Source organism: Maylandia zebra, linkage group LG14 (genome assembly GCF_041146795.1).
Source record: "Maylandia zebra isolate NMK-2024a linkage group LG14, Mzebra_GT3a, whole genome shotgun sequence".
Classification (NCBI taxonomy): Eukaryota; Metazoa; Chordata; class Actinopteri; order Cichliformes; family Cichlidae; genus Maylandia; species Maylandia zebra.
The window spans coordinates 7005730-7030518 of NC_135180.1; the positions used below are offsets into that span (position 1 = coordinate 7005730).

General features: G+C 40.4%; 1 protein-coding gene across 3 annotated transcripts in view; it reads left to right on the forward strand.

Annotated features, from left to right (window-relative positions):
* The window catches only part of LOC101483601 (chloride channel protein 2), a 179825-nt gene that overhangs the window by 147141 nt on the left and 7895 nt on the right, over nt 1-24789 (forward strand). The window contains exons 17-24 of one of the 3 annotated variants that reach the window (XM_024804945.2): nt 1208-1401; nt 3085-3196; nt 4199-4269; nt 4804-4878; nt 6657-6689; nt 17387-17425; nt 19566-19670; nt 24675-24761. In XM_024804945.2, coding sequence (XP_024660713.1) covers nt 1208-1401; nt 3085-3196; nt 4199-4269; nt 4804-4878; nt 6657-6689; nt 17387-17425; nt 19566-19670; nt 24675-24761 — 716 coding nt within the window. The remainder of the gene's footprint in view (nt 1-1207; nt 1402-3084; nt 3197-4198; nt 4270-4803; nt 4879-6656; nt 6690-17386; nt 17426-19565; nt 19671-24674; nt 24762-24789) is intronic. The other 2 variants (XM_024804946.2, XM_076892159.1) reach the window with 2 other exon arrangements.

Genomic DNA, 24789 nt, shown 5'->3' on the forward strand with positions numbered 1-24789 from the left:
CTCACATTCATCTGTGTCACAGTCAGTATACGTTGTGTATGCCTCTGTCCTCAAAAGACCACTTTTTTGATTAATGTCTATCCATAATTGTCACTTTTCACCCAGACATCACACAACATTTATGTACCAGAATGCTTTACTGTCCTTTTAAGTGACATCTACAGTGGCACTGAGAGGGCAAATGCACTGCAACTTAAGAAAATACCAGTAAATAGAAAGGCGATGCAAAAGTGCACAAAATGCAACAGAAGTTGACTAAACCCCAATGTAAACAGAGAAAATACCTCAATAGCTTAAAAAAAACCCAAACAATGTACATTTGTGAAAGGCTGTGTTTGTTTTGCTCACAGATTTTCAGATTTTAAGGGCGCAATCCTTACAGTTCCCATGCAGAATGACCCATTCTGGGTCCTTTACATAACCTAAATGTCCAGTGACGTTTCCAGCAGATATTTAAAGTGAATAGCAACAGTTAATTGTTGACTGCCAGCTTCTGTGTGCCCAAAACTGTCCCTTTTTAATGTGTTACAACAAAGAGAGAGAGAAAAAAAAGTGTAAACTTCCAAGCACCCACCAGTGTGAAAGTGATATAAGAAACACAACAGTTATTACAGTAGTAAATCCTGTGTGAGAACAGTGTGCTAATCACCCCGTCTGATGTGCTATTCATGTCATTGTTTCATGCTGCTGCTGATGTTGCTGTAAGCGCACTAAAAACAAATTCCAGCGCCCTTGGTGATGTGCTCATTAGTTTAATTGATTGATTGACAAACCTGCCTGGGTGCAGGCTGCTGATCGCGCCGGCCGCCTCGCTGAAGTGCAGATTTGGTATTCCGAGCGCTGTTTCAATTATGCAGTCGTGCAGGAACAATTAGCTTCGGCATTTAAGCAAATACATAATCAGCACGTACTGTCACAAAGGCAATTACTTAAAGCAAGTAAGCGGCCACCCACACGCACACTCACTCGCACACATACACACACTACTTAATACACATCCACTGCATTCTTTGCTTTTGTTATGTAACTCAGCTGAGCTCTCTGCAGTGCTGCGACATGCGTTTGGAATTGGCTGCAGTTAGCTCGCCCTTTGTCCCTGAAACAAGTTTACATTATCTTCACTTTTCTCGCCTCTGCAAACTTGCTCCTCCACTCTTTTTTGTCTTCTTCTTACCTCTCCCTCTTCCTCTTGTGCCTCCTCTCCCAGAGTCAATGATCCTGCTGGGTTCCATCGAGCGTGCCCAGCTCCAGTCGCTGCTCTCACAGCAGCTCGGCCGTGCCAGGCGGCTGCAGTACATCAGGGAACGAGCCGTCGAGGAGAAGAAACGCCTATCCATCGTGTCGGACCCAGCCAGCGACGACAACGGCAGCCAGCGCACCAGCCAGGAAGTCCGCTTCCAGGTGAGAGGTTGCTGGATCACAGAGGTCTAGCGTTTTCACCTACACCTCTGTGAAAGAATCTCAGCACAGGTTTTAAACGAAAGTAACAAATTCAGCATTTTTATTTCTTCTACCTGAACTTGTAGGTTATTGATGTCTGAGAAAAGACAAACCTGCAGTGTCTGCTTACTAGATTATCTGCATGTGCAATGTGAGCCAGAGCCCCCAGCTGCCAGGCCTCTATAACACACTCTGTTCAGGAGACAGAGACCATGCCTGTTATATCTGTAATATTAAAATTTTCCTTTTTGATATCAGGTGTCAGATCAGGTGGCTTTGACCCCTCCCATAGTTATGCTGCTGAGAGATTCCCCATGATGCACTGAGCATGTCTCCTCTGTGTAACTACGTTGCATTTCACTAACTTTGTATCATCTGTTCTTGTGGAGTTTGTGCTTCTTCCTCTCTGTCAGATGTCTCTGACCCTTCACTGTGCATGTTTGATCTTTTGATCTGACCTGACCATGTTTATTGTTCACTTGTTTTTATTGCTTATTGTTTATTTTTCTCATTGCTCATTATTTTTCTCTTCCTTCACCCCAACTGATGGAAAACCCTGAGCCTGGAGGTTTCTTCCTGTTAGATTGGAGTTACTTTCCCCTCTCCATTGCCAGTGCTTGTTCCAAGGGTTTCTATCAGTATGGCAAGGTCTTGAATTTAATGAATGTGTGAGGTTATCTGTGTTTTTTATTTTTATTTTTTTAAAGAAAGAAATGGAAATGGGCAGCCAGGTAAAAGATAGATGTCCACATTGGTTGCAGGTACTGCACTGCAGTGCTTAAACTTGAGATTTATCTCCCTTTTCCCCATCTTTTATCAGTTTGCACTGAGTGGCTGAGCAGAACGCCCTCAGGCATGGATGTGGAAGCAGGAACAAGGAGTGTGTTTTGTGCACAATGCTCATTTCAGTCTCTTCTTTTCTTTGACTTTGTGCCTTCTTACCACTCTTTGTTACTGCCTGTATTTGTAGTAAAGGCAAATAGTTACATTGATGATTTTAAATTTGCTATAACATCAGTCATGCAAAGCTATGGCTGTGGAAGACTAAAGATATGAAGCGGGAATTGAACATAATGGGTCCCCTTTATATTTAAGAAAATAATATATACAGTGTAGAAAAGCATGTAGCCATGCTACTGCCCAGAAACTCTGGGTAATTCAGGGTATTTAAAAATAGGCAGGTTCACATAGTTTCCCATCTACAGTAGGGTATACAAATACCCTACCTTTTCTTTTTTCATAAAACTAACCAATATTGTTTTTACCAAATAAAAATATTTTTAGGTCATGGAAATGGCAACAGGGCAAGTCATTGAAGTCATGAAATTTTACAAGACCATCACAAGCATTCTTTTAGTTCTCAGCTCCTGCTGGTTTCTTTTCTTTCTTTGTCCCTCGTGTGTCCCCATGTGTTTACTTCCATTATGTAAACCTGCAGAAGTCCGTCACTTTCTCCACACTCACACTTTGAGTGTGGAAAAATAACAGAGATGCTGATCTCTTAAGCAGGATTGGACCTTTTTAATGCATTTTCTTATCTTTGTGTGTGTGTGTGTGTGTGTGTGCGTGTGGGTGTGTGTGTGTGCGTGCGTGCGTGCGTGCGTGTGCGTGCGTGTGTGTGTGTGTGTGTGTGTGTACGCACAGATCTCAACTGAGGAGTCGTCCTTCAGTCCCACTCGTCCAGTACCTCATAAGCCCCTCAAACCCGCTCTGAAAAGACCCTCTGTGGTGGAGCGACCCACCGAGCTTCCCACCAGTAAGAACTGCACTTGCGTACACAAACACACGCAAAAAACAGGAAATCCAAAAGAATCAAGAATAGAAAAATGTTATATCTCTGGAAGAAACGTGAGCGATTCTGTCTTTGTCTGTAAACTCACAAAATGCTAATAACGGCACTCAGTCTCTGGTCCTCACATGATTAATAAGCTCTTGCAGCTGTCTTCATCTCTAACTGTTTGTCTGCTTCGCCACAAGGTGTCAACACAGTGTACTCATTTTTCTATCTCACAGTTTCAAATGGCGGTTTTTGCTTTGTGGCCACTGTTAAATGACAAAACCGATAAGTTAACTAACAGAATGCAGGATTTGTACAGTGTCTTAACAAACCTGGCTTAGAATATCAAGAGTCAGTAGCCACAACAGGCGCTTTTGTACCTCTTTGTCCACTCTTTGTTTTTGTGCTGTGTCAGTGCTGGTGTGATTTCATTTTAGATGTTGGATTTTGTTAAGGCTAAAAGCTGGATGGCATATGCCTGCTAGTTCCCATTTCTGCACAAAACTTGACATTGATTAATTCCTGTAGGAATACACGTAGGCAGTTAGTACATACTCCTGTTGTATCTGAATTATTATTTATAAGGAAATGTCTTTATTACATATGCTATAAATACCATATATTCTATATTATATTTCTATACCGCTTTCCTTTTGCACCGTGCCACCAAGACAAAATCCTCATTCGTGTACAAGCTTGGCAAAAAACCTGATCATGTTTCAGATGAGTGGAAGAGGGTTGCAAAGCAGTTTACATAGGCAGTTTGGTTACAGTACTCACACACATAGCCTTCCAGTCCATTGAACACTTAAAATATAGGATTACAAACCAGACACAGGGTATAGGAGCAAAGTGAAAATGAAGACATCTGGAGCAACACACTTGTTTTCTTTCACATGTTGGAATGCCATTTCGATGGGAGAGGTGCTATGAGCTGCATACCTAAAAGGCACCTAACCCTGGTTCCTCTCTCTGTTTCAGGCCCACATGATCATTCGGGTATTGCACTGAAGAACCTTTTCTGCTCCAGTCCAGACACAGAAGCCCTGGAGGTGAGAGAGTCATGTCCTTGAATACACCCAACAACAACGGCGCCAACACACACACACACACACACACACACACACACACACACACACACACACACACACACACACACACACACACACACACACACACACACACACGCAGTGGCTCACATCCTGTTGTTCACACATTCTGTACACCCCCATAGTCCTATGCTATCTCTCACATACAGTCCTTCACGCTCTACAGTACAGTACCACACACACACACACACACACACACACACACACACACACACACACAGTATCTCAAACAGCTTCAATATAAAACCTCTTTCAGTTTGTCTCAGCCTTGCATCCTGCAGAACTTTAAAGGAAAGCTCTTCACTCCCGCATCACCCCATTAATGGCTTGTTTCATAGAAGTAACCCTTCAATTTATGTATTTTTTCTCAGTATTGCAGGGAAGTTTTGCCGTGCCTTAAGTGGCACTTTTTGCCAAGTCAGATTGACATTGAGGTTGTTGTTAACATTGTGTGCTTGTCTCTGGTCACTCCGGAAGAAAAACAACAACATGGAGAGCCTAATGTCTCCTGACATCAGGAGGTCTTCCAAACGGGTCCGGATATCCGTCGTGGTAAGAGCCACCGATCTGGGCCTGGAACTGCCTGTCAACAGGTTCATCAGTCAATCAACTGATTGTCACCCTACCATTCCATCCCAGGGCTAATCCTACATGCCGATGGATGTGATGATGCATGCCATCGTGCTAAAAAAGTGCAGAACATCGTCTTTCTTGTCCAGCCTGTAACTCCATCTGACCTCTCACTGCCTCTAGTCAGTGATATTATTGGCAAAGGCTGCCATCCATTCAGCTTAACCAGTTTCCACTGGTCCGATGGTCAGTTAAGGTTATGCAGAGTACTTGACCACTGAAATCCACTACTCCTGAGTGCTAATGCCAGCGATGCATCATTGGGACCTGTGTGCCATTGTGAACCAAATTGCCTTTTTTAGTTTTTGGATAAAAAGCATGATGTGGTATGCACGACACCACCAAGCATGCACTAGTTAATAGTAAGGGTAATTTAACTGTGCCCAAAAATACTCATAAATTATTCGAATATTTCATTTGAGTTTATTTAGAATTTTATCAAAAACTAATGCAAATCCTCAGATCCTGTGCATCAGATGAAGCCTTTTAATTGTATTAAAATGGAAATTCAATGGCAAAAGAACAGCCTACACCACAATTTCTGCCTGAAATAAAAATTTGAAAAAAATATTAAAAGTTTTAATCCATCCGCTCATTATTTGCTGCTTATCTGGGTTTGGCTTGCATGGAAGTCTAGACTTTCCCCAACCTGGCCCTCTCTCTTTTCTACTTTGTCTGATAAAAGTGAAGGGGCTCGGAAGCTCCACCCACCTTCTTTAGCAGAAGATGTTTGCTGAAAAGAAGAGGCAAGGAATTTAAAGTGGCTTGTTTCAGATAGTGGATGAATTGAGGTGCTCCACCAGGCCCCAGTATGAGATCAAAAGAATTATTCTGACCCGAGTCCAGAAATTGGAAACAAGCATGTTTGGTCCAGTTTAATAAAACCTGTTTAATGTGATTCATGTTGCAAAATTTATTTGTCATTGTGGATCTAAAGTCTTCTCCACTTTGACATGGTCCAGCTACTGTCTTATTTTATTAAGATGTAGTGAAGCTGTGGTCAAGTATTCTTCAAGGACAATACTGTTCAATCATGCATGCTGTGCTGTCCATCATCAGCCGTGTCACCCGAGGCGTCCAATCAGTGATCGCCTCCCAGAGCAGGCTCTGCCCTGTTTCTGGTGTGACCTAAAATCTGGTGTTATCTTTTGCAGACGACTTTAAAAGCTCTGGCGGCCCACGTCTTAAGTGTTCAGTGGGGGGGAGGGAAAAGTCGTGCTGTGGCAGACTCACCTGTGCATGCAGCATTAAATATCAGAATAGGAGCATCATATCTCTTCATTAGCATCAGGCACGTTTTAGAATGGCAGCGTTCTTAGACAAGCTCATGTGAAATGATGATGATGATGCATGAGAAGTATTGGGAAGTACCGGAGAATATCCGTGTAAACTGGAATGCTCATCCCGCCATCCAATTACTACAGCATGTCAATCAATGGAGCAAGTGTCTGATTATAAATTGAGAAAAAGGATTTGGCGACGTAGGATCAGTCAGCATTGCATGACAAATGATCAGACATCAGCAGACGACACCAATTTCTGAAAATCAAACACTGTTAAGGTCAATTAATCATGTATTCTGATAGAATAAGTTCACATTTGTTCATTAATTACCATCAATGATTTATTCATAGTCTAGCCTTTGTCACATCAAACTGTCACATTGTTTTTCACTCATCACATGTCGCTTCATTCACTAGGAGCCACCACCCAGCCTAAAGAGTTTCTTTGCGGTGAGCATGTTGTCCACATTCCTTTGAAACATTTTTGGTTAAATGTCTGGTTCAGACTAATATTCAAAAGCAGTATATATAATTTTTCAATCTTTTGATTCAAAACTTCAAATTGTTGTGTTATCATCACAACGTAATCAAGCATACCAAGCGCACTGAAAAAAGAAAATAGAAAAGAGAAGACCACTTTATTTTCACTCATACTTGGCTTGCAAATTTTGAGTCCTGGAGATATTAGTTTGTCTGGTTTCTGTAAGACTTTAGTGGAGCACCGAAATGTTTGTTTGTTTGTTTTTTAATTAATAACAGCTGAGCCGAATGACCAATAAAAAAAATTAGGTTGAGTATTTACTGTAGCTCGGGTGTGCTGAGCTGTAGCCCCTTATCTGTTTGACACACACTGCAGAAAGCAAAGCGGTCGGTGAAGTGACGGGTGGAATTTTACAGGAGCTGACAGTACGGTCATTGCAGTATGCCAAGCAAACAGTCAAATCACAGATTTTCTGCAAGAAAGATATTTCTTTTTGTTTGAAAGGCGTGGCGGCATGTGGGAACAGACTCGTACAAAATAAGCTAACTGTGCCGCACAGAGTCAAACACAGCCCAATGAGAATCTTCTCTTACATGTAGAGAAATATGTGAGTGGCATTAACAGCTGTCCATTCATCTTCTGAAACACACAGGGCTAACACGGAGAGAGAAAACCATTTGCCCTTACCTTGAAACATGTTTTCTATATTTTAGATTTTACGGGAAAAAATGCCTTCCGACAATATTAGTCGGTGTTCGTGGACCAAATAATGTGTGAAAGGGATGTGATCAAAAATGTCTTCTTTTTTTTTTTCTTTTTAAGCAACTCTAACTCCTCAGGCCTCGGTAACTTTTAAAACTCAACAGAAATGATTTCATTGGATAACCAAACAGGTGAAATTAAAATGAAGTGTTACTTTTCACTTCTGAACCAAAATGAAACCTTTTTAAGCACATTTTCAAAAACTGGTCTTTAGAGACTGGCCAGCTGGATTAAGACAAAAAATGTATGTTTTGAGGGGGTTTAGGCTTTGGTTTTGGGTTGACAAGAGGGGAACATAGGCAAACGTCCCTTCATGCTTGGTTACAGTGGTGTTTGATCATGAGACAGAGACCATGTCAGCAGAGAGTATTTGGCATTTCAGATATTAAGGGGGTTCTACTGAAGTGCAGTAGACAAATGACCCTAAAGGAAACTCAAAAGTAAAAGTCCTGACCAAACAACTGTATGTGATGGTTTAGGAGTAAGAGCGTCCTGTGCTTCTGATTCTCAGTCATTATTATTGTGTCCGTATGACTCTATTAGCACTGTTAATGATTTAGACTTGAGGCACTAAAAGGGCCACATTAGTTTCACATGTCAGTGACAATTATTGAAGTGTGTACACATTTTCAATCACTGAAAAGCACAGAACAGTGTCACATCATTTTTCATCTATCGCTTCAGGGGCTATGTGCATAGCCGTGGTGTACAGCTGATGAATTACACTGTGAACAGTTTTGTTGATAAGTAAGGAAACCCACTGGCAGCATTGTGCTTTTAAATTATTCACTTTCCCCATCAAGTTCATCCACTGGCTCTCGAAGGGCTTTTTAGCACAATATCCAGTGTTAAATATTTTTGGTTTTTAACTTTCTAAAAAACTTTCAAAAAACTTTTTTAAATACAGCTCTGTTATGAAATGATTTCTCTTGGCTATGAAGTACCACAAATGCTGTCCCGAAATGCAACATTTTGGTTCCTTAACACATCCATGCTGTGCAGTAACACAGCAGAAGTCAGACTTGCCTTGAGGAACTTAACAAAAAGTGTGAAATTAGTAACAGAGGAGGCATGCTGGGAGTGTTTTTTTTCTTTTTCTTTTTTTCATTTGATGGCAAAAAATTTGAACCCCAAGGCATGACACCATGACAATATTTGTGTGGAGCTGCATGGTGGCAAAAGACCACAGAAACTGTAACGCACAGGAGGAGTTTTAGTTTGAGGTGAATTACCAAAATAATTTCTTCAAGTGTAGTAATGGAACAGATTAATCAAAGTGAAATGTGGCCTGTTTCGCACATTTACAGAAGAAGTGTTGCTCATTGTACGCGCCGTTTGTCTTTGAGGCATCAGTTACGCAGCAGCGCATCATGCCTGCTCTCTGAATGTTTAAAAAATCCTATCGATCGCATTAAGTACCACAAAACAGGAAAAACCTCCAATAGTCATCACTGCTACACACTTATTCTAATTGTAAGGAAATTTAAATCTCTTTATTGATTTGTCACAGCATGATTTTTATTTAAAAAAAAAAAAAAAAATTCCAAAGATTTTTAGGCATCTTTCAACAAACACCAACAGCAGATAGTTAGATTATAATTTCTTTGATATCTAATCAAGTGGCACATAACTGAACAGCTACATACCATAGAAACAGACATTGATTCATTTGTGTGAAAATATAATCCAATTAATGCGAGAATATGCTAAAAAATACTGTGGCAAACCAAAACCACTAGCCATATTTGTCACATTGTTTGACACAAAAATGTAAACAGATTTCCTTAACACTCCCTAGCATAGTTATTTACTTGTTTATTTACTTGTTCATTCATAACATGGTTGAAGGGTGTTTCATGATTTATGAGATCGATGTTTATCAATTAGCAGATTGTAAACACAAACCACAGTGACTTTTTTTGCCACAATAATTAGTTAATGCAATAAACTAGGTTTTTTTGGAGAAATGGAATGTAAATGTGCCTGTCTCTAAAGCACTATGGGTCAACTTGAGCTGTTAAAGCGTTTTATAGGCTAAAAAATCAAATAGACGTGACAGTCAACACAAAAAGGTTCAGAAGTTTTTCATACTCTATGTTTGAGGTATGTTTTTCATTCCCCCCAAAAATAAATACAGTTAACACAGTTCAGTAGGCTGCATACTGAATTTAGAGGATGGAACTCATCATGTCAGTATCAATCCAATACCAATACAAGCGTTGGCTTTGATTGTAGCGATATTTGGATGAATCTGCCCACCTCTGTGTTATTCAGTGGTCATTTATTGGTTTTGCAGTGAAGCACACGCAACATATCATTTGTGGTCTTTGTAAAGAAAAAGCCACACAAGTCCCCTTGGTTTCAGCAATAACACTTTAGTTTCTGAAAATACATAAAAATCTGTGGCTTATGTGAAACTGTTTGGCCATCTGGCAAGCCAGATCTATTGCACAATATATAAAACCAAGTTGGGTATTATTATACCCTCGGGGGACGAATTAGTGCAGGAATGTTTTTAGTGGTCCCATATTATGTAAAAAATGTATGTCCTGCCTATACTTTTAAGTGTTTAATTTCTCGTGAAGACCAGTCAAGCTTCCAATGGTCCTCATCTGCCACTGCCTGATGTAACTTAATAAAGTCCAATGATTTGTTGAGTGCACCCATGAGGAGCATACTGCATGGTCAGTGGAGAGACAGATGGTGCATTATTAGTGCAGTGAAGTTTTGGATGTGTTAAGTGAGCCTAGAAGCATGTTGGTCATTATTGTCTTGCAGTGAACCAATTAGTTATGAACCCCTGTTGCACACACACAAGTGTGAGCATTTAACTAGGCCCGCAGGCTTGTTTTCCCTGTCATCAGGAGTTATTAACATTCAACAGTGTATACATGCACATGGCAGAGGGCTTTGCTGATCGCAGCGCTGCTCTCAGTCTGCCGAGGCTCTGCGGGGCCGAGCAGGAATGTGGACAAACAAATTTAGCCAATTGTTGTTCCCTCTCCTATTACTTCTGCATTACGCCCCCATGGCAGAAGAGAGATCAGTTTATTACTTCTCCCCTTGCAACAGCTCCTCTCTCTCACACTTCTTCCACTTGTCGTTTCTGGCTACAGTTTTATCTTCGCACCTCCATTTCACACTCTTTGTCCAGCTCTGTGACTTCTCCAAAAGCCCTCCTCCCATTGTCGTATCTCTGTTATCTCTCCGCACCTCCCCTCACCACCCGCTCCCCTCCTCCTTCTATCTAGGCGGTGAAATATTGATGCAGGGTAAATGACATCAGTAGTCTGTTTCAGAGAAATGATGCCGCCTAGTCTCTCTGTCTCCTCTCGCTGTTTTTCTCATCATTCCCACCCCAACTCTTGTGCCTTCGTAATGCTACCATGCTTTATTTATGATGCCAGTGGGATAATTTTTTGACCCGTCACTTTTCTGTCTTTATTTCTTTCTGCTTTCTTCCCAAGTTTCTCAACCAACATGTGTGCTGCTTTCTTTCTTGACATTTACCTACATGGCAGTGCGCATAAATGTACATCAATCAGGACAGGAAAGACAAGTTGTTTCAAAATGCTTGTGTCTTCACTCCCTGTTGCCCTAACACTGTTCTGTGTGTGCATCCTAAACTGAATTCTGACTAGCTATTTGACTGTTCACACTCCACTGCTTCAGTCTGGGAGAATGAGTGGAAACGAGGCAGCCGGGGACAGCCAAAAATGAGGAAACTAGTCAGAACCTACTTTTCTGTTCTAATATGTGCACATAGCACCAGCTGCTACCTTTGAAAACAATTAGAGAAAATGATGATGGTGACAGAAGACAAAACCAAAACAGCAAACTGTCTGCACTTGCAATATATAAATGGATGCAAAGAAACCTGCGACTGATTGGAGGAATCGTTTGATGTCAGCAGTTTTATCAAGCTCGCGGGCGGGGGAAAAAATCAGGATTTCACTAGTTGTTTGACATGTTTATCCAACATTATTATGACAAATAACTCGAAAATTTCACAATTATCAGTGATGCTGGGAGATAATGATCTAAGATGCTGTGACATCTTAAGCCTCCAAGTGCCCAGACCAATTACATGCATCACAGTGTTACTGGCATCCAGCTGCACAAAACTTGGGGATGTTTCATTATAAAAGATGATGCAGTTATGTTCTTCTTATTGTTCAGAACTCTAAATTGATGCTTCCCATTTAGTACTTTCTACCAGATTGATATTTACACAGAACAAGGCGATCATCTGAAATGACACTTGATTTTGAAATTATCTTTCAAATTTTTGTAGATAAGGTAATTCACGAACTGCCTTAACAAAAACACAGACATACTCTTCCAGAAATACCAGTAACACTGGCTATATGTTCTCTGTTTTTTCTTGACATTAGGATAGCATCATTGGATATAGGGCTGGGCCATATCATACCGTTCACTGTAATACCGGTATAGTGTTCGGCAATGATAAGAAAATGAAATATCGCGATAGAATATGGGTAAAACGCACATGTGCAGTGCCTTTGTTTTCATACGCACATGGCGGAAAAAGTATGGCGACGGAGAATGAGATGGGCGAAAGCGGATCGTTGAATGAATCGGATGAACCAGAATTGGTTTGTAAAAATGCTGCAACTTCAGTGGTGTGGAACTGGTTTAGCTTTCGTCCGTCACATACACATCAAAGCACTATTTTTGGTAGAGCATGCTAGCGGGCCGTCGTTATTACCGTGTTGTTTGGAAAATACGGCACACTTAAAATCAATCCTTTGATTTTTCTGTCGACAGTGCCCCTTATAATCCCGTGTGCCTTATGTATGAATTCTGGTTGTGTTTACTGACCTCGAAACGTTTTTATGTGGTACACGGTGCGCAGAAATCTGTCAAATGTTTTAGTACGATTTTGCTAAGCTACGAAGCTGCACCGCTTGATGGATTGTTGGAGCATTACAGCTACTGTAGTCAGGAGCTTCACGGAGTGATACGTACTGTGCTTCAACATAATATTACCGTATTGTGTGTGTATAACCTGTTTTTAAGTTTTGTGGGTATTATACATGGTTATGCTGAGGATATGTCGGCCAATTTCCACTGGAAACGCCTTTTGGTTAAACTGTCAGCAAGGAATTTGCATTTGCACTCTTGAATTTTTATATAACTTTAATGGACATAAAAAAACAGCTGCTTGTTTTAGTGAAAATACATTGATGGTTTTTGGGGTTTTTTGCACTAATAAAGTTGTGGAGTTGTAAAGTATTTTGTCTAGTGTCAATTATATCGTCAGTTATATCGTTATCGCAAATTTTCAAATGTATATCGTGATAAATATTTTTGGTCATATCGCCCTGCTCTAATTGGATAGTTCTCATGTATTTTATAATGTATAAATGCTACTTCTTGCAATATATCTCCCTATTTATGTATTTCTAAACAAGTGAAAGTCATCCCAGTTTTTTAATTTAATTCTGTAATTTGTTAATAGCTTTTAAATGTACAGTAGTCCTAGCTTTGCATTTATTCATAGAAAACAATAACTTTCAAAAGAAAAATGAACTGGGCTGAAATAGAATATTAATTAAACAGTAAATACAAGAGCAGAGCGGTAGACAGCAAGTCCGTAACAATAACTATAGAAAAGCATACAAAAATTAGCAAATCCTGAAATCAAAACTACTTTCACCTACTACTTAACTCACAGCAGGCAGCTCCACATGTTTGATGTGACTTGTGTGCCTACGCACCAAAAAAAGCCATAAACAACTACACTTATTACTAAAACAATTTAAAAAAATGTAAAGGCAATGTAGATTTAGTTCACATAAAGACGCTAGTTTTAAACAGTCTCGTACTAACTAGTTGTTACAAGAAGCTAGTAAGGACTTGAAAACAAATCTTTTGATTTATGAATCGCTGGTCCAATCTAATCTGACTGAAATGACATGAAAGAAGAGGATTATTGGCTACTAAAAGAGTGGCAACCAGTGTGTAACAGGAATTATATGTATACAGACATCAGAGAAAACCTTTTATTAGAAGCTGAACTCAGGCCTGGTCCCAAAGAGAGTCCAAGAAGACAGAATGATTAACTTCATTAAACACAAGGTTAAGTCTAAAGGACTAAGACCAGTGATGAGTTTGGCTGATAGTGCTGAACAAATCTGTCTTGAAATTTTTGTTCTGGGTGGAATGAACATTCTCACTTTTGTAATGATCTCTGTCTGCCTGAAATGGTTGTCTGTCTAAAACAGACACAGATTACAGTACGGGGCACATTCTTTTGTAAAAATTTGAAACGGGGCAGAAATTATTAAAGTCATCAGGGTCAAGTGTTAGTCCTTTCAGAATGGGTTCAATAGCAGCAAGTTCTTTGTATTACAAAGACACTGACTCCATTAAAATTGTCCTTCAGGTATCTGATAGGAAGAATATTCTGGGGACAGGATGAAGTTTTCATTTCCTGAATAATTTCAGACAACACTGCAGAGAGGGTGAACTTATCTAGAGAAAATGAGTGTGACATGCTGGCTGTAATTTGTTTTGAGGGTGAACTGATTTGATGTTTGATATCAGAGGTTCAGTGTGGAGAACTTTGTGCTGGTTTTAGTCACAATATTAAAAAGATTTACTCATCCCCTTTTTCACAACTTTAACCAGCAGTCGTAACAATGTGTCACTCCACAGTTTCGTTATTGTTCCACTGTAGTTGAATGAAACCATTAATGATGTTACTTTGAAACTATGTTAAAGTCTTTCAAGCAACTATATTTGCAATGTTTCCCTATCGTGCCATTCAGTGCTGTGTAGTTGGAGAAAGAGCATACAACACTATACTGAGTATAAACACAGCCCATAAAACTTTATGGCACCTTTTATAATCACTGCACCAGTTGTAACAGCCATTCAGAGGACAGAGAGCAGCAGGGCCCTATTTAAAACCCCAGTCCAAAGACCAGAGACCCACTACAGTGCTTTCAGGTAACATTTTAATCTTACCTGAAAGCAACAAGCTGAAATTTGATTTGGAGCCCGCAAAAGTATAAACAACAAAAATGAACATTGCAATGACTTGACCACATCTCATGAGATCTGAGCCTCAGACTGTATAAAAAAAGATGGCCTTAGTCACCATTTTTAGCACCTCGAGTTTTGTATTTTTGGCCGTTTTGTTTTTTCTTGAAGTCAAACAATAAAATATCTAGATAAAACTAGGGAATTGATTGACATTGCTAATGCAAGCACTGGATGATTGTTTTCAACAGTAAGGGCTGTAATTTACTTTAATATCAAACCTTATGCAGTGAAAACTTACAAAAAGTATACGCAACGCACCAGCACTACCTTGAGCCTCAATATGAAATTTTAAATGGGTGAGTAGACGTCACCTGTACAAAGCTTCTTCTTGGTTACAGGTTTTCTGGATATAATGTTAAATGGAATCCAAGGGATACAGGATTTTTATGAACAATACCAATATTTCTGTCATTATCAGCTGATATTTTTCCTTTCAGACCTACAAAACATAAATAGATGTCCCCAATATTTGTTATGTGTAGTTATTTGGTCCTTTGTGTTCTGCATGATTCTGCTCTGATGAGCTGGTGGTTAAGTCCAAGAAAACTCAACAGCCAGGCAGCACATGGTCGTGGTGTTCCAGACACACAGAAAGTGAATGAATTCTTTAACCACCTAGGACCTGGCGTCCACATATGTGGACATCACATTTTGGTAAATGGCCTGTATTTATATAGCTTTACTAGTCCCTAAGGACCCCAAAGCGCTTTACATATCCAGTCATCCACCCATTCACACACTGGTGATGGCAAGCTACATTGTAGCCACAGCCACCCTGGGGAGCACTGACAGAGGCGAGGCTGCCGGACACTGGCGCCACCGGGCCCTCTGACCACCACCAGTAGGCAACGGGTGAAGTGTCTTGCCCAAGGACACAACAACCGAGACTGTCCAAGCCGGGGCTCGAACCGGCAACCTTCCGATTACAAGGCGAACTCCCAACTCTTGAGCCACGATCGCCCCATGGGTTATTTAGACCAAAATACTCAATTTTGCTCTACAAGGGCCTGATATCCACTTATGAGGACATTATACTGCTACTGTTCTATCAAAATTTTAAACGAATATCCTCATATGTGGCTCTTATTTTTCTTAAAAACAAAAATAAGGTAAAATAAAATAATAATCTGGTAATTCTTTGTTTTTATATTCATCGGGCCCCAATATGCCCAAATATCAAAGAGAAATTAAAAATGCATGCTGTGGAAGAGTTCGGGTCCTAGGAGGTTATGGTCAAATGCTCAGAGGTGAATAGTTTTACTCTAAAGCCATGAAAGACAGAAGCATGATTTTAGCAGTGTCAGTATCAGCATGTTAATGCTGTTGTGATTCATAAATATTTGTGACATTGGGGGCAAAGTATTGTTTTGTAACTTTTGGATAATAAAGTAAATGTACTTAAATTTCTTCACTGCCCTGTGGATGGTTCCACTGACTCAAAGTAAAGATGACTGCTGTAGGAGGAGCAAGTGAAAGGGCAACAGACCCTTTGACTTTTTGTTTGATCAAACCTGCAGCACAACAGGCAATAATGGTTTCATCAGCCCATTGTCAGCACTCTGGAGCTCAGTGCCTCTCAATATGTCTCTGTGCACTCACATGCTCATTCAATTCTCATTTGAATATGCCCACGCAGTTTCTCTGAATTGACTGTCAGTGTCACAGAGACTCGAAAACTTTACCCTCCCACTTCATTCTCACACACACACACACACACACACACACACACACACACACACACACACACACTTCTGCAAAATTGCAGAGATTTGGTCTTAGTAGAGCAGCTAATCTATCTAAAAGCCCCTATTTCCTATGCAGAGACCCACCCCCCTCTGCAGAAACCTCCCCAACTTCCTGTGTTTTACATTTGACCCCTGGAACAACGGTGTGTCTTGGTGACATTCAGAGCGCCCTTGTGTTGTGTGACAAGCAGAATGATCAGTGAGACAGAGGAGCTGAAGTGCTGTAGTTGCGTCTACGTGTTTGTTTTGTCTCATAAACTCCAGGCACGTCTGGCCTCTGCTTGCATAATGCTACAGTAGGGCACCTCTTTCTACCCCACGGCAACAGTTGCTAGGGTTACCGACAGGTCGGCCACTATGGTGATGAGGATAAATGAGCTCAGGGCTTCCATCAGCCCTCGGGTCACATTCCCCCTGCCTTTCTTTATGTCTCTCTTTCTCTCTCACACACACATGTTGCGCTGCGTCCAGTCCTGTGAATGTAAATACCTGCACTCAAGCACACAACTAAACACACACATGCTTACACACCCCGTGGTAGTGCACCCTTCCACTCAGCTGTAAGTTTCCTCTCAGCCAGACCTCTGTAGTGTTTTTGGTTTATCTCTGCAAAGCACAGGGTTGCTAGTTTGACTTCCGCTCGTCAAACCGTGCCTGCTGCGTCCGCCTGTCAGTTAAGAGCTGTGAGTTCTGAGCATGCCGCCAATCCATCATTATAATGATCATCTGCTCTGACATCTCATACATCACATCCCCCGCACTCATTAAATATACTGTAGTCGCTCCTTTAGTCATTCATCCCATTTCTGTCCATCTGTCTCGAGACAGCGGCGCAGTACAACACTTATGATGTGATGCATGGGCGATTATGTGTCATTTAGCCTTCTGTGCACAGATGTAGTGAAGGGGGCGCACTTAAAAAGTACAAGTGAATATTTATGTAGGTAATAACCCACCGAGGTCCATTGTTTGTCACCCATTCGTTTACTTTTGTTTGCCTGTGTATTTGTGGCATACAGACTGTACAAAGTACACTGGTTAGCTTTATTTTCTGTACTGACTGTTGTTCTGTTGCTTCTCATCTACAGGATGATGGAGATGTGGAAGATGACATGACCATTAGAGAGGTAAGATGCACAACCAGTCCGAGCAATGAGAGCGTAAGAGATCAGCGTGTTGTTTTGGCGAATTAAAAAATGGAGGCACTGCAAAATTTTTCACTTCATTAGGGGTACTACACAGCCAGTGAAAACACAGGAGGAGGTTTGTCAAGATGGGAAAATAGTCCCTGGTTATGTCATAGTGATATCATCAGGTTATCTCATCTTGCCTGCATAGGCTCCCTGAATTTTAAAGGTAGCGTGTTATTCTTTTCCTCATTTCCTGCCTGATATATACCATTCTAATAATGGGTATTCACATTTACCATGGCCAAAGTTTTTATAAATGAGGTCAGTATATGTACAAGTAGTCCCTGTGGGCCCAAAGCTCAGCCTTCATACTGCTCTAAATGCTGTTTCAAACTCTTGGGTCTTTATGATGTCATTGAGAGGGGCTATTCCTATTATCTCCTCAGATATAGTCTTAGATGCAAAGTGTAGCCAATCAGGAGAAAGTTGGCTTAAAGGGAGAGAAGCTTTGAAAGTGATTCATGCAGAGCAATAGCATCAGAGAATAAAATAATAAGGTTAGAAATGAATATATTAGGTCCTCTTTAAAGATGCTGGTGGTCACAGGATGGTTTAAAAGCTCTTTCAGAATAAACCTAAAAGTCATCTGTGAAAAAAAAAGTAAGTATTATCAAAATTAGCATTAAATAGTCTTTAATAATGATGATAGAATTAATTCTAAGTAAAGGAAAGGCATTTTATTCCAACTCCGTCCAAATCCCATTCCAATACCAAAGCACCCAGTTAATTTAGCTCTTAAGTACTGTCGAATGAGTCACCAAAATGTATCAAAGTCAGAACTAGTGCCGTCTCTGTTACTTTTATTTGCAGTAAGTTATATTTGGAGGCCTGCATATGTTCTGCGACCTCACCACCCTTCCGTGTGGATACATAAAAACCTGACGAGCAGCAAGACCAATAACACACCAGAGCAAGATTTAACATTGATAAATGTTTAAATAAACAGATTTAACATTTATCAATTCAGAAATGACATGCAAAAGAGAAGCTGGGCTGAAGGTGGGTTTCAAAGCAGCTTGCACTTGCACAACACCTATGGGCAGGTTAACTTTTAGGAGCGTGGCTCTTACAAGCTAGCCAATCAGACAAGTTGAAGACTGTAACGTAAGCCATCAGACAATTTCAACCCACCTTGAGATTAGCTAGTTAATCTCACCATGCTATGTTGTTTTCAGTTTGAAAGCGGTTCAGTTTTCTGCCACACTTGGACATTGTACTGTTTAGCATAATGTTTTGGGGTTTTTTTTTTTTAAACTATTTTCAGGGGAGGAATAACCTTTAGTGATGCGAGGACACGTGAGATTTTAGACTCAGTAAACTACAGTATGTTTTTAATGAAGATGCTGTGGTATAACTTCGGCTATAACTACACAGACAGCACTGAATCTGTTGAGCTGTCAAGTGCATTTAGTTTTGTTGGTCTTAGAAATCTATGTTTTTCTGACTGCAACTTCAGCCTCCACTTTGGTGACATCACAGCCTGACAGTCTTGGCTTTCTAGCTTTTCTCAATATCCCCAGATGGGCCTATTACCCTGGAGTCTTATATTTTTGGATATGACATCATTCATAATTCATCCATCAACAGCACCTCTCATTTCCTCTCTGTCAGCCACACATTCCTCACACTTTGCCTCTCCAGACCTTCCCCAACTTATCGTTCACCTCTCCTACATCTGCCATGTCACTGCTTCTTCTGTACGTCTCCCTTCCTTTTTCGCCTCTCACCTTTCCCTTCATCTGGTGTTGTAGGCCTCGTTATGATTTATAAAGTCATTCATTGTGGTGCCTGGTCCATCGATTGTCTGTTAGAGGAATGTGATTTGTCAGGAAGGATTATTTTACACTTTGCCTTCTGATTAGTGACTGACAATGCATATAAAGACATTACACTGTACACTTTAGCCTGTCACTCACATATAGATAGTCAAAGTTAATTGTTAATTAAAAACAAGCCTGTGTCATCTGAACTTAACATAATAAAGTTCACTAAAGTTCATTAACTGATCAGTAGTGTACAGGCTGGTGAAAATCATATAGTGCTGCAAACTTTCACTGATCCTCTATGTGACTTTCAGATCGCAGAGTGGGAAGAGAGGCAGCTTGATGAGCAGGTCAACTTCAACAACTGCAAGATCGACCCTGCCCCGTTCCAGCTGGTGGAGCGCACGTCACTGCATAAGGTCTGATTTGTAGATATAACTGTGTTCAGCCTCTGTGTGGAACTAATATCCCTGCTACTAGGAAGCTGTTTTTCCCGTTTTTTTAAGTTGTGTGTAAATGGCAGTTAGTTTGTATTTAAGCCTTCCAAAAGTAAAGCATTCAAGACTGATTAACATAAGACGAGAATTGTAAAACTTCACAGGCGGATCTTTTGTCTAGCATTAATGCAGCCTTCTTTATAGACATGACCCTCAGACAAAGAAATGGATGCTTCTTTTTAACTGTGTGCTAACAGGAAGCTCTTGTCCCTAAAGCATGGCGCATCCATAGTTCCCAAAAGAAATTAAGAAATTAGCTTTGCCTGTATGTTCTATTGTGTTTGTGTCTTGCATATGAAACATTGAATTAGATTACAATTCACATTTTTGTTGGTCAGATCGCAGGACAGTCCACTTTTGACTGAACAAACTGAAACAAGGTGCCTTTATACAATCCAGTGTTCAGTTATGATCTGGAAAATTAGCTTCACAAGTTGTCACATATGGCATATAGATAATGCCTCTATTGCATATTTAAAAAATTCAGAATCTGTAATGCAAAAATAAGTTTCAGTTGAGGAAGTTTCATGATCATGATATATAATATGTAAAAAATTGCATCAAATTCAAAACAACAGATTAAAAATGACAGCTACATTTTCACACCTGACACATTATCATCATAATATTTTTATGAAACAGACTTTATTTCAGTGCTTTTGTAAAAGTAAATGTAATATAGACAATTTACAAAACATTTTTTTTATAAAATGACCATAACTTCAGAAAACCATAAAATCTGACCTGATGTCTGTTATGTACGGAGCCCCTCTGATGACATGGTCCAAAAAATAAATAAATTGTGGCCACAAAATACTACTTCGTGCCCTCGAAATAATATAACGTGCGAACGAAATACTTATTTGTGGCCACGAAATACTATTTCGAGGGCACGAAATAGGTATAACGTGGCAACGAATTACACATTTGTGGCAACGAAATAGATGACGTGCGCACATCATATTGATACAATTCCTGGACAGTTGCGTAGAACCATAGGCATAAGAGTAGGCTAAACCTATACACCATGTACAGAGACAGTATGATTGAGTTTTATTTTACGGTTGGGAATGAGCTACAAATGCATTTAGAAAAGCCTGGCAATGCAAGGAACCATTATTACAGAGAAACATTTAAACAGGATATTGAGAGCCCAGTTGTTTTATAAACGCAAGTACGATCTGGACGCCGGGATAGATTTTATTGTGAACCAACTGCAAGGGCCTGGGAAGGATCACGGTTATCGGTCAAGTGTTTCGTGGCCACAAATAAGTATTTCGTGGGCACGTTATACCCATTTCGTGCCCACGAAGTAGTATTTTGTGGCCACAATTTATTTATTTTTTGGACCATGTCATCAGAGGGGCTCCGTAGTTATGTACTGATTCATGAAATATGGAGTCAATGTGAGGCCAGTTTCATTCTCCTGATACACACAAAAGCACTTTATTACAATTTTGGTTCTACTTCCTCACGCCAAAGTTCTTCCCCACCGAGTGACTCAGCGTAAAGAACTTGAATTGATTTCGTTTACATACTGCAACACACACACACACACACACACACACACACACACACACACACACACACACACACACACACACAAGCCCGTTCAGCTATCTTAGTGAGGACCTTCATTGACATAATGGTTTCCCTAGACCCTTACCCTAACCATTAAAAATGAATGCCTTACCCTAAACCTAACCATAACTTAATTGTAACCCTGACACTAAAACCACATTTGAGCCTCAAAAAGGCCTTCAAATTTGTGAGGACCGGTGTGTGCGTCCTCACAAGTGCCTGTTGGTTCTCACAGGTATAGTAGAATGCAGATTTCGGTCCTCACAAATATAGCTAGACAGGAACAAACACACACAAAAAACCTACTCTAGCATCAGCACACCCAGCAAACCCACATTTCAGTGTGGAAATTCTCTCTTCTTACAAAGCATCCACACACAAACCAGCTGTGGCCGTGCCTAAAGTCCTCTATACATAATGTTGCCTCTCTCGTTCTGTCTCTCCCTCTCTTTCTCATACACACACACACCCTTTGGGTTCTGTGTGAGTAGTCTTTAAACATTTAAGAGAGGGATCCTGCACCAATCTATCTCTCTCCTCCCTCCACTGCTCACTGCCAAAAGCCAATACCACGCACAATCTCCTTCAGCATATTAAACACTGCCACTGCTGATGCTGTACACAGACGTGAAAGTGTGTGTGTATGTGTATATGTGAAGTTATTCACTCTCCGGCTTCCATTTATCCCAAGCTGTTTACTGTTGCTGTTGTTTGTCTGCAGGCCATTTTGTAATGGACTGTTCCTTGGAATATTTACATGACAATATAGACTTCAAGTCTCCAACTGCCTGGGATTTGGTCCGCTGTCAGTTCATTTGAGGTATCAGTTTACAGGTCTCAAAGCGTGAGAATATTCAGAATTTCAACATTTTTTTGAAAGAAGGGAACTTATGAAGCCTGCTCTGTGTTCATAGTTTGATTAAGAAATTGCTCAAAAAAGCACCAACTCTACTTACTGGAGGCTTGATCTTTTGACAGCACTAATGTCCAAAGTTCATTCTATAAGTCAGCATAGCCAGATGACTTTCTGTGTTGCAGTTTGTAACGTATCGTTTATTGTCTCTCGAATTTACTTTAACAAAAAATGTCCCAGACTGAAGAATTTGCTGTCCTTACTATCATCACACATCTTGCGGACATTTTTAACGATTAGAAGTTATTTTTGGGACAAAATGCTGTTGAATAGATTTCCAATAATTAAAATAAGTCATGTTTTATTTTGGCCGCAAACTACAAAAAAGATTTTAAAATGACTTTCTGAAAAGGGACAATAAGTGGATTAGATGACACTGATTGGCATTGGTGGGTCAAATGTTGACCGTATTACCTGAGTACTCTTGCAGCTTCGCCATGTTGGGACCACATTTGTCATGATTCCTGTTCAGCTGTGCAGCAGGTTACACTTCTGATTAAAGAGGATGAACACCAGATGTGACTCTTTTGGCGTGCTGGAGGCTTCTAATCAAATTACTTTGCTGTTGATCAATTGATTGCGAAATGCTATTTGCAGCACTTTTAATCAGTGAGCGACAATTTAAATAGAAGTGAATGGGTTGACGTAGGATTGAGCTGATCTTGAGGAAGCACTTTCACATATTACATTACGTCGGGCGCAGCCTGAAAACATTAAACAATCTTCTCCTTGGCACAGCTTCTGTTTACCTGGTACACTGGGATCCATTTCAAACATCCCAAGTGGCCTTCTGGCTTAGGAGAAAGTTCCATTAAATGCTAAAAGGGCCTAGTACAAAAAGTTCAGCTGGCATTAATCCTGCACACTTCCTCATCTACTCACTGAAGTTTTTTTGACCTCACACTCTTTGCTTTTATCTGCACACAGCCGCACTCCTCCACTGTAACTCTAGTACTGCAGATAAGATGCAATGAAATTTTAATGATCCCCTTGGGGAAAGCAAGTCATTGCTTGAGCAAATACAGTACTAACAGGGCAGAGTGTGTAAATAGAGCGAAATAGCATCATGGAAACATATAAAACCAACATCCATCCATCCATTCGCTTCCGCTTATCCTTTTCAGGGTCGCAGGGGGCGCTGGAGCCTATCCCAGCTGTCATAGGGCGAAAGGCGGGGTACACCCTGGACAGGTCGCCAGTCTGTCGCAGGGCTAACACATAGGGACAGACAACCATTCACACTCACATTCACTCGCACATTCACACCTAGTGACAATTTGGATTAATCAATTAACCTATCCCCACAAGCTGCATGTCTTTGGACGGTGGGAGGAAGCCGGAGTACCCGGAGAGAACCCACGCAAACACGGGGAGAACATGCAAACTCCACACATTTCATGGAATATTAAAGTTGAAAAGCAAAGTAGAAAGAATAATGATACTAATAGAGAATAATGAAAACCTTTTATATTTTACTATTAAATACATTTTTTTTTATCCTGCATCATAACTTCAATTCAGTTTTATTTATATAGTGCCATAACACAACAATGGTTACCTCAAGGTGCTAACAATAAATGATACAGAGAGAAAATGTCCAACCAGTTTGTACCCATTATCTATCATTTATGGAAGCTTGTTTCCACAACTGACAACGTTTTGGGACGTTATCTTAAGATTTTTCATCTGAGCATCTCAAAATTTTGACTTAAACTCAAATGTGCAAGAAAAAAACTTAAGTTTGAAAATCAACTATTGAATCAACTTTCAGTAATTAAGAAATCCGTGTTCTAGACTACAAACTTCAGCATGGGAGCCGTGTCTGATAAAATCCTCTCCTTATAGATCTGCATTGGTCTCCCCTGGCTCTCAAAGGGGGAAAATTGCTAAGAATATTTTGAGCTCTCCACAAAGGTTATAATCGCAAAGGTTGTATGCAAACCTCTGTGAAGTTTGTAAAACACGTTTGCATCTACTGCTCAGTTGCGTACAGCTGGAACCACTGCAAATCAAGAGTAATGTGGTACTGGGACACATGTACCTTGTGTGCCAGTACCAAACCATTGCCTTGAACCTTTCCTGATAGCTCTGTAGTCAAGTTAATAAAGAATTTTCCATCTACAGTCTAATCTGTTCCCTCCTGTTGTTTTCATCAGATACTACTTAGTTCTTATGATACAAGCAGGTTTTTACCACTTCCATTTTTAAGCATCTCATGCCCCCCTCCTATATTTCCCAAAGTGATAATATCCCACTTAGCCGAACATTTGAGTAGTTGAATGAATCCGGTGTGAATGCAGGTATTATTGTTTGATAATTGTCAACAGTGGTGCGTTCCCCAAACTGAGCGTCATATTCTATTTTGAGTAAGATGCCAGCAGAGCTGGTTTCTACTAACAATGCTCCACCTGTTTTGTTTTTTTTTTCTGCAGACCCACACCATCTTCTCCCTGCTTGGCCTCGACCACGCCTACGTCACCAGCATTGGACGCCTTATCGGGGTGGTTTCCCTTAAAGAAGTAAGCGTCTCTTCAAGTTTCCCTTTGG